Here is a 9509-nt window from a genome sequence, read left to right as displayed (position 1 = left end):
CAACTATTTTCCATTGTATTGGACAAGACATGCAAAATGGAGAATAATGAGGCAAAAACTTTGCATATATTCAGGAGCTACAAACTGCAAGCTGCTGGTGCAGCGCTACATGTGGTACTGTACAGCTTGGATATTGGCAAGGCATCACTACAGAGCTCAGGAATGCCCTCTCTACTTCCTCTGAAGCATTTCTTCTGAGCAAGCACATTACATACTCCATCACGACTGCATCGAAGGGCAGTGTGATCCTGCTGTCGCATGTGAACCCAAACTCTTCCTGGGACATCCTTAGCAGCTCGCCGAAGACTGTCGTGCCGAGGTATGCCAACGGGACCTCGAACCGCCTCCCGTCGGCCGTGTACATGGCACAGTGACCTTTATCTGCGACCGGCGATGTCGTGCAGCATGCTTCGTCATCCCTGGCCACCGTCTTGACCCTTTGCCACTTCCTCACCAATTGAGCAAGCCTCTTGGGATGGATCATGGTCATTGCTGGGTGTTCTTGGTTCTCAGGTTTTTGGCTGAGAAATGTTTGGTCTGTGAGTTTGTTGATGAAGTGATGATGTCTTGGCCCCTGAATATATAGGCACAGAGATACGGGACTTACTAGCAGGTGAGAGGGGACAAGGTGCGTGGGCTGGTGGTTGTAAAGGGAGGTAGCCAGATTCAGATCAGAATTTGCTGGGCCATGGACTAGTGGGCTATGGCTAGGCAATCAGTGCATGATACAGTCTGATGCTAAATTGGGTAGGGGCATTATATGCAACCATCTGGGGTCCAGCTTTTATGGATGTGTTCCCTTCGGTACGGTGTCCTGCATCACGAGATTGGGAGGTAAGCTAGTTAGTCTCATTCAAAAGAAATCATTTCTGAATGACTTGATGACCCTGTCTTTGTACGTTTGCAGCAACCCGGTGATTGCAATCAGGTGAGGTGAAGAGCCAGTGTCACAGGGGACACTTCATATGATGGTCAGGAGTCTTTGGCTCTTTGCTGAGTAGATGCAGAGTATCCTTCACTGCTTTTGGGTGTACTTTGCACTTACAGCTGCAGCTGCATGCTGGGTGTTTGTTGGTTGCTTCAGCAGTGCTTTGATTGCTGCAAATCTAGCAAGTTGCCTGACAGCTCCATATCTCATGGTCTGCATGATTTCTAGCACCGCATGTGACGGCCATTTCCTGGCATCTTCGCTGCATTTTCCAAGGCCTACAACAGTTAGTAACCATCAGGCTGCCAACTTCGGCGAGAAAGTCTGCCCATGGCTTCAGGTAATGGCATTGAGTCCATTTGTACGGAGCTGTCATTAGTTCAGTTCACTATTTTTTGGTAGGGACTAGGACTGCAATAATGCAAAATGCAACACACAGCTCATTTGTTAACCGATAGTTTACTTACATGTCCATGACAGATTGACAGGGTCATTGCTAGCAGTATCAAATTTTGTTTGCTAAACACAAGTCTTGATGAGATGTGTCATAGAACTGATTTCTGTACATTCGCTGGTTTTCCAATCCCAATACAAATATCAACACTTTTATCTTTGGGTGACCAAAACACACTAGCCTTTTCTGCAGAAGGTCAGTTTCCTTTTTCCTTCTGTGAAGATTGCGTCATTCTTTGTAACATTTTGGGTCTGAGGCCATATAACCGCGCAAAACAAATTTGTCGTGCTTATGCCCTACAAAACTGTGCTCAATCATTTATCTCTGCAACAAAGTATATACATCGAAAGAACAGTGGCCAGTACTGTTTATCTTCCTTGGCTGTTTGTTTGTCTAGATCAAAATGCTTTACATCAACGGTTTCCCTCCCCCCCCACCCCCCCCCCCCCCCCCCCCCCCCTTTTCCTACATGTAACTGAGTAGAAAGCAGGTGGTAATCAAGAGCTGCAGAGAGCAACATGCTGGACCACTCCCATAGGTGGCGCCACACCGCTTGCATCGTAGTGGCATTGCGATGGCATCGTTATGGAGCCGAGGAACCTTGCCTCCATCTCCGTGGAGGTGCTTCTGATCAAGCACATGTCATACTCCACTGCTGCATCGAAGGGAAGTTTGATCTTGCCGTCACCGCCTGTGAAGCCAAACTCTTCTTGGGACAAGCTGAGGAGCTCGCCAAAGACTGCCGTGACTAGAAACGCATGATGTCAGCCGTGTACACGACACATCGGCCTTTGCCATCCATTGCTGAGGCGTGTGCACGATCATTCAGTTTCTTTCTCCAGCGCCGCCGCTGACCAGGTGAGCCTCTTCCTCCCGAGGACCACTATCCTCTGCCACTTCTCGGCCAGCTGAGCAAGTCTCCTTGCACTCACCATGGTAGCTACTTGTCTTTCTGGAAACTGAAGAGATTCTGCTGTCAGCTTGAGCTTTGCTTTGTCCTGTGGATGGAGCGATGGTGTTTGGAGACACTTAGCATGGATTTATATCTCAGGGCTGCAACGGGGAAGAGACAAGGCCATGAGCAGCCACGATTGTGCTGGGGCAAGTGTTTGGCGCGTGCTGGAGCTTGGGTTGGACATTGCCTATGCTACCATACTAACCTGTCTAGCACGAAGACCCATGTTAATTGTGAATCTGCAATGCCCACTGCAAAATACAGCTACTTGCAAGTTGCCTGAGTTAGCACAATGGCTGAGCACTCACTGATGACCCAAAATTTGGTCCCATAGAGATATCATAAAAATCGTTCATCACATTGTCTGTAGCTACTTCCACCAACATTGCACACAGAGCACTCATGGCATTGCCTCCTACCCACCTCTCTTGCTGATAGCTACACACGACCCACACGCATATGCACTGTCCTGAGCCCTCTCTTCTTTCGACTATAAAACCGTGGCCTGCTCAACACAAACTTCATCTCATCTGCAAGCAAGATCACCACACCTTCAGACTTTCAGAACCAAAGTGAAATTTAGCTAGCCAGGAGCACACCAGACTCAAACATGATCCATCCAAAGAAGTTTGCTCAGCTGGCCAAAAAGTGGCAGAGGAAGGTCGCAGCCAGGGCCGGTGGCCAGCAAGCTGATGAGTGCTGCAGCCCAGTCGCTGACAAGGGCCATTGCGTGGTGTACACCGCCGACGGGGCGCGGTTCGAGGTCCCGCTGGCGTACCTCGGCACGACAGTCTTCACCGAACTCCTGAGGATTGCTGGGGAGGAGTTTGGCTTCACGAGCAGCCAGGGAGGCAGGATCACGCTGCCTTGCAATGCCGCGGTTATGGACTATGTCTTGTGCCTGGTTAGGAGAGATGCCTCCGAGGAGGTCGAGAGAGCGTTCTTGAGCTCCATTGTTGGCCATTGCCATGGCCAAGATGCATCGATGGGACCTACCCATCAATTTGCTCTTTGCACGTAGCTTAGCTTTTTTTTTTTTTGGTCAGACCTCAAGAAATTGTACAGTCCGATATAAGATTGTAGTATCATAGGAAATGGAACATGGCGAGTATATCTTTTTCTCTCAGAGAAATCTAGTACTTTGCCACTCTAAATCCAAGCACATTATTTGCTGTTGTTTGAACAGAGTACTGGGGAAATAGAAACAAACCATAGCTTAGCTACTGAAAATCTGACATATCTTTGGTATCATAGGAAATGATACAAAATGTATCTTTGTCTCAGAGAAATCTAATACTTTGCCACTCTAAAATCCAAGCACCTTATTTGCTGTATCGGAAGAAAGTAGAGACAAACCGTGGGCTTAGAATTTGTGGACATGAAATTCATGAGCAGGAGGGTGGGGATCTTCTGTTCCGTAGACATTACCCAAAATCTACATAAACCCTATTTTACATTGAGGTCTTTGACATGAGAATGCTACCTCTGCGATCTACCTAACTTGCTAATTGCCACTACCTTTGAAAGCGTACGTCCTTTTTGTATGCAGCTTATCACATTTTGTGATACATCAGCCCTTAAGAGTTTTACCTTGAGGGTTCATCATTGAAATCATTCATGAAACATGTGCTGATATATCTTGCCCGACTAGTAAGCTGACAGAAAATTGCTTCTGCAATATGTATTAATGAGAGAAGGGTATATGATAGATCATGGAACAACGAAAGAGTGGCTGTTGGCTTTCTTGAAATACTTCATTAATAAATACAAATTTTTTATTTTTTAAATCATAGAATAGAATCACATCTTTGGTAGTTTTACTGGTAGGGGTGCTTGTTAGGTGTTAGCTTCTACGAGCTAGACATTTTGTACGCTGAATCCTGAAGTTATAGTTAATCACTCTTCTGTGCCCTATGGCCTAATGCCATATAGTTCTAGTTAATGGTTCTTTGTATAATGCAACAAGCTGGTATACTAGTATATAATTTCCTATTCTCCAGTGTTGAACTATTTTAAATTACATTTCATAAGAGATGCAAAATGGAGAACAATGAGGGACAAAAAATCTGCATATATTCAGGAGCTACAAACTGCAAGCTGCTGGTGCAGCGCTGCATGTGGAACTGTACAGCTTGGATACTGGCAAGGCATCACTACAGAGCTTAGGAGCGCCCTCTCTACTTCTTCCGATGCATTTCTTCTAAGCAAGCACATAACATAGCCCATCACTACCGCATCGAAGGGCAGCGTAATCCTGCCGTCACGTGTGAACCCAAACTCTTCCTGGGACATCTTTAGCAGCTCGCCGAAGACTGTCGTGCCGAGATACGCCAACGGGACCTCAAACCGCCTCCCATCGTCTGTGTACATGGCACAGTGACCTTTATCTGCGACCGGCGATGTCGTGCAGCATGCTTCGTCGTCTCTCGATGCCGCCTTGACCCTTTGCCACTTCCTCACCAACTGAGCAAGCCTTTTGGGGTGGATCATGGTCATGGCTGGGTGTTCTTGGTTCTCAGGTTTTTGGCTCAGAAATGCTTTGGTCTGTGAGTTTGTTGATGAAGTGATGGTGTCTTGGCCCCTGAATATATAGGCACAGAGATACGGGACTTAGTAGCAGCTGAGAGGGGACAAGGTGCGTGGGCTGGTGGCTGTAAAGGGAGGCAGCCAGATTCAGATCAGATTTTGCTGGGCCATGGCTTACTGTGTAGAGGCAAAGGTAGTGGACTAGTGGGCTGAGCAATCAGATGCATGCTACAGTCCTTGATGCTAAAGTGGGCAGGGGCATTATATGCAACCATCTGGGGTCCAGGTTTTATGGATGTGTTCCATTCGCTACGGTGTCACGAGATTGGGAGGTAAACTAGTTAGTCTCGCTCATAAGCAATCATTTCTGAATGGTTCGATGACCCTGTCTTTGTACGTTTGCAGCAACCCGGTGATTGCAATCAGGTGAGGTGAAGAGCCAGTGTCACAGGGGACACTGCATATGATGGTCAGGAGTCTTTGCAGAGTAGATGCAGAGTATGCTTCACTGCTTTTGGGTGTGTACTTTGCACTTACAGCTGCTGCTGCATGCTAGGTGTTTATTGGTTGGTTTAGCAGTGCTTTGATTGCTGCAAATCTAGCAAGTTGCCTGACAGCTCCATATCTCATGGTCTGCAAGATTTGTAGCACAGCATGTGACAGCCATTTCCTGGTATCTCCGCTGCATTTTTCAATGGGCCTATGACCAGTTGGTAACCATCAGGTCGCCACCTTCAGCGGGAAAGTCTACCCTTGCCAGCCATCGCCGAATACGACGTGCCGCACGGTCCTTTCGTTTCTTTCTCCAGCACCGTCGACGACCAAGTGAGCCTCTTTCTTCTGAGGACCGCCATCTTCTGCCACTTCTTGGACAGCTGAGCAAGTCTCCTGGCACTCACCATGGTAGCTTCTTGTGTTTCTGGAAACTGGAGAGATTTTTTTGTCAGCTCGAGCTTGGAATGCTTCTTGTGTTTCTTGGATGGAGCGATGGTGTTTGGAGACACTTAGCCATGGTTTTATATCTCTGGGCTTCCATGTGCAGGAGACAAGACCATGAGCAGCCACAATTCTGCTGGGGCAAGTGTTCGGTGTGTGCCGGAGCTTGGCTTGGTGATTGCGTATGCTACCATACTGACCGGTCTGGCACGAGGACCCCATGTTAATTGTTTATCTGCAATGCCACCGCAAAATACAGCAGCTTGCAAGTTGCCTGAGTGGCACAATGGCTGATCATTCACCCAAAATCATTTATCACATTGTCTGTAGCTAGCGGCAACAACATTGCCTGCAGAGCACTCATGGCATTGTCTCCCGCCCACCGCTCTTGCTGATAGCTACACACAACCCACACATCAGACCTACCCTGAGCCCTCTCTTCCTTTCTACTATAAATCCATGGCCTGCTCATCACAAACTTCTTCATCTCATCTCCAAACAACATCATAGTTTACACCACACCTTCAGACTTTCAGAACTAAAGCGAAGTTTAGCTAGCCAGGAACACATCACTCAACCATGATCCATCCAAAGAAGCTTGCTCAGCTGGCCAAGAAGTGGCAGAGGAAGGTCGCGGCCGGGGCTGGTGGCCAGCAAGCCAGTGAGTGCTGCAGCACAGTCGCTGACAAGGGCCATTGTGTGGTGTACTCCGCCGACGGGGTGCGGTTCGAGGTCCCGCTGGCATACCTCGGCACGACGGTCTTCGTCGAACTCCTGAGGATGGCTGGGGAGGAGTTTGGCTTTGCGAGCAGCGAGGGAGGCAGGATCACGCTGCCCTGCGATGCCACGGTTATAGAGTATGTCTTGTGCCTAGTCAGAAGAGACGCCTCCGAGGAGGTCGAGAGAGCGTTCTTAAGCTCCATTGCTGGGCACTGCCATGGCCAAGATGCATCGATGGGACTCACCCATCAATTTGCTCTTTGTACGTAGTTTAGCTACTGAAAATCTGAATTTTTTTTTGTCGAATTGGTAGAAGTTTGTACAGCTCAATGTAAGATTCTATATCATAGGAAATGATACAAAATGAGAGAAATCTGCTAATTTGCTGCTCCAAAGTCCAAACACATTATTTTCCGTATTCGTACAGAGTACTGAAGAAAGCAGTGACAAACTTCTGAGGCGTGGATGATCTGACTGCAACTCTTTTCCTTGGAGAATCGTAGATTTATGACTGAGCGGTGCAGATCGGGGTGGGTTGAGCGGTCTATAGGTTCTTGCAGGGCATGGCCTCAACTGAAACCTGCCTGGGAAATGGGCGCCTCTGCTACCGCCGCTGCCCGCCACCAGTAGTGGCTGCTTCCGGATCTTCGTTGCTTCTTGCTAGTGCTGTTGAGTCCTTGGTGTCATTCTGGAAGCCTGCTAGTCAGATGCGCAGCTAGTGTCTGCAGGCGTGAGCTGGGCGCATCTTGTCGGCTCCTCCACACTCTGGTGAGACTTTTATACCTAGCTGGTGCTAGTCTGTAGCAAAGCATTAGATTTTTTCTCAAGTTCATGACCTGCTTGTTGTGACTCAAGAAGTGAAAAGACGTTTCCTTATGTTCTATCTCAGTCTGATTTCGGTTGGGCACAATGTCCCCAGCTTCTGAAGAAACTAGGAACTCATAAATCTTTTTTGAACTGCTTTTGATCTTCTGTTCCATAGACCCTACCCTAAATCTAGATGAACACTATTACTACATTGAAAGGTTGTTTGATAGCATTGTCATTCTTGTATGCAACTTTAACATATTTTGTGATACATGAGCACTTCTAGAGTTTTACCCTGGGGGTACATCATTGAAATCGTTCATGAAACTTCTGCGGATGTATCTCATGTGACTAGTAAACTCACAGCAAATTGCTTCTGCAAGATGAGGGAAGCGTATATTATAGATCATGAAACAACGAAAGAGTGGCTGTTATTTTCTTGAAATAATTAATTCATTACCAAATATAGTTTTGTGATTTATTATCATAGAACAGGAGCTAGACATTTGCACTCTGAATCTGAGGTTAAAGTAAATCACTTTGCTGCACCTTATGGGCTAATGGTATACATGTAGTTAATACTACTTCATATAATGCAATAAGCTGGTATGATAGTATTTAATTTCCATTCTTCGGTGTTGAACTATTTTCAGATGCAAAATGGAGAACAATGAGCGGAACACTCTGAATATATTCAGGAGCTACAAACTGCAAGCTGCTGGTGCAGCGTTACATGTGGCACCGTACAACTTAGATATTGGCAAGGCATCACTACAGAGCTCAGTAACGCCCTCTCTACTTCCTCTGATGCATTTCTACTGAGCAAGCACATGACATACTCCATCACTGCTGCATCAAAGGGCAGTGTTATCCTGCCGTCGCATGTGAACCCAAACTCTTCCTGGGACATCCTTAGCAGCTCGCCAAATACTGTCGTGCCGAGATACTCCAACGGGACCTCGAACCGCCTCCCATCAGCCGTGTAGATGGCACAGTGACCTTTATCTGCGACTGGCGATGTCGTGCAGCATACTTCGTCGTCTCTGGATGCTACCTGCTTGACCCTTTGCCACTTCCTCACCAACTGAGCAAGTCTCTTGGGGTGGATCATGGTCATGGCTGGGTGTTCTTGGTTCGGAGGTATGTTGCTCAGAAATGCTTAGTCTGTGAGTTTGTTGATGAAGTGATGTTGTCTTGGCCCCTGAATATATAGGCATAGAGATGTGAGACTTAATAGAAGTTGACAGGGGACAAGCTGTGTGCAATGATGTCTGTAAAGGGAGGCAGCCAGATTCAGATCAGATTTTGCTGGACCATAGCTTGATCTGTAGAGGCAAGGGTAGTGGACTAGTGGGCTAGTGGCTAGGCAATCAAGTGCATACTACAGTCTTTGATGCTAAATTGGGTAGAGGCATTATGCAACCATCTGGGGTCCAGGTTTTATGGATGTGTTCCATTTGGTACGGCGTCCTGCATCACGAGATTGGGAGGTAAGCTAGTTAGTCTCATTCAAAAGCAATCATGTCTGAATGGTACGATGACCCTGTCTTTGTACATTTGCAGCAACCCGGTGATTGCAATCAGGTGAGGTGAAGTGCCAGTGTCACAGGGGACACTGCATATGATGGTCAGGAGCCTTTTCCGAGTAGATGCAGATTACGCTTCACTGCCTTTGTGTGTGTACTTTGCACTTACAGTTGCAGCTGCAATGCATGCTATGTGTTTGTTGGTTGGTGTAGCAGTGCTTTGATTGCTGCAAATCTAGCAAGTTGCTTGACAGCTCCATATCTCATGGTCTGCATGATTTCTAGCACCACATGTGACGGCCATTTCCTGGTATCTCCCCTCCATTTTCCAATGGGACCACAACCAGTTGGTAACCATCAGGTTACCACCTTCAGCCAGAAACTCCAGCACCGGAGCTTCAGGCAATGCCATTGAATCCATTTCTACGGAGCTGTCATTAGTTCATTTCACTATTTTTTGGGGGGATGGAGAGTTACAACGCAGAGTTCATTTGTAGTACCTGATAGTTTACTTGCAAGTCCATCACAGATTGATAGGGATATAACTAGCAGTATCACATTGTGTTTACGAAACACAAGTCTTGAGCTACTGTGTCACAGATCTGATTTCTGACATTCACAGGTTTTCCGGTCCCAATTCAAATACAATTCGACAGG

The 9509-nt window shown here is 47.1% G+C and overlaps 5 protein-coding genes across 5 annotated transcripts; 2 read left to right on the top strand and 3 right to left on the bottom strand.

The window, feature by feature from the left end:
- Nucleotides 1–47: 47 nt before the first annotated feature.
- Nucleotides 48–828, bottom strand: LOC125510319 (auxin-responsive protein SAUR36-like). The gene has a single exon (XM_048675474.1). It carries the CDS (start codon nucleotides 488–490, stop codon nucleotides 71–73), a length of 420 nt encoding a protein of 139 aa, XP_048531431.1. The 5' UTR covers nucleotides 491–828; the 3' UTR covers nucleotides 48–70.
- Nucleotides 829–1855: 1027 nt separating this feature from the next.
- LOC125510311 (auxin-responsive protein SAUR36-like) lies at nucleotides 1856–3473 on the top strand. Its single transcript, XM_048675463.1, has one exon. The coding sequence runs from the start codon at nucleotides 2948–2950 to the stop codon at nucleotides 3356–3358; it is 411 nt and encodes a 136-aa protein (XP_048531420.1). The 5' UTR covers nucleotides 1856–2947; the 3' UTR covers nucleotides 3359–3473.
- Nucleotides 3474–4380: 907 nt separating this feature from the next.
- LOC125510309 (auxin-responsive protein SAUR36-like) lies at nucleotides 4381–4973 on the bottom strand. The gene has a single exon (XM_048675461.1). The coding sequence runs from the start codon at nucleotides 4831–4833 to the stop codon at nucleotides 4414–4416; it is 420 nt and encodes a 139-aa protein (XP_048531418.1). The 5' UTR covers nucleotides 4834–4973; the 3' UTR covers nucleotides 4381–4413.
- Nucleotides 4974–5048: 75 nt separating this feature from the next.
- Nucleotides 5049–8117, top strand: LOC125510310 (auxin-responsive protein SAUR36-like). The gene is made up of 3 exons (XM_048675462.1): nucleotides 5049–5195; nucleotides 5269–7287; nucleotides 7980–8117. Exon 2 carries the CDS (start codon nucleotides 6379–6381, stop codon nucleotides 6787–6789), a length of 411 nt encoding a protein of 136 aa, XP_048531419.1. The 5' UTR covers nucleotides 5049–5195; nucleotides 5269–6378; the 3' UTR covers nucleotides 6790–7287; nucleotides 7980–8117.
- LOC125510308 (auxin-responsive protein SAUR36-like) lies at nucleotides 7998–8810 on the bottom strand. Its single transcript, XM_048675459.1, has one exon. The coding sequence runs from the start codon at nucleotides 8441–8443 to the stop codon at nucleotides 8021–8023; it is 423 nt and encodes a 140-aa protein (XP_048531416.1). The 5' UTR covers nucleotides 8444–8810; the 3' UTR covers nucleotides 7998–8020.
- Nucleotides 8811–9509: the final 699 nt, after the last annotated feature.

Source organism: Triticum urartu, chromosome 5, assembly GCF_003073215.2.
Source record: "Triticum urartu cultivar G1812 chromosome 5, Tu2.1, whole genome shotgun sequence".
In the NCBI taxonomy this organism is placed as follows: domain Eukaryota; kingdom Viridiplantae; phylum Streptophyta; class Magnoliopsida; order Poales; family Poaceae; genus Triticum; species Triticum urartu.
The sequence above is the reverse complement of the archived record's forward strand: the minus strand, read 5'-3'. Positions and strand labels throughout refer to the sequence as shown.

Coding starts and splice junctions, on each gene's coding strand:
- LOC125510308 (XM_048675459.1), bottom strand. CDS start 8,443: ATGACCATGATCCACCCCAAGAGACTTGCTCAGTTGGTGAGGAAGTGG.
- LOC125510309 (XM_048675461.1), bottom strand. CDS start 4,833: ATGACCATGATCCACCCCAAAAGGCTTGCTCAGTTGGTGAGGAAGTGG.
- LOC125510319 (XM_048675474.1), bottom strand. CDS start 490: ATGACCATGATCCATCCCAAGAGGCTTGCTCAATTGGTGAGGAAGTGG.
- LOC125510311 (XM_048675463.1), top strand. CDS start 2,948: ATGATCCATCCAAAGAAGTTTGCTCAGCTGGCCAAAAAGTGGCAGAGG.
- LOC125510310 (XM_048675462.1), top strand. CDS start 6,379: ATGATCCATCCAAAGAAGCTTGCTCAGCTGGCCAAGAAGTGGCAGAGG.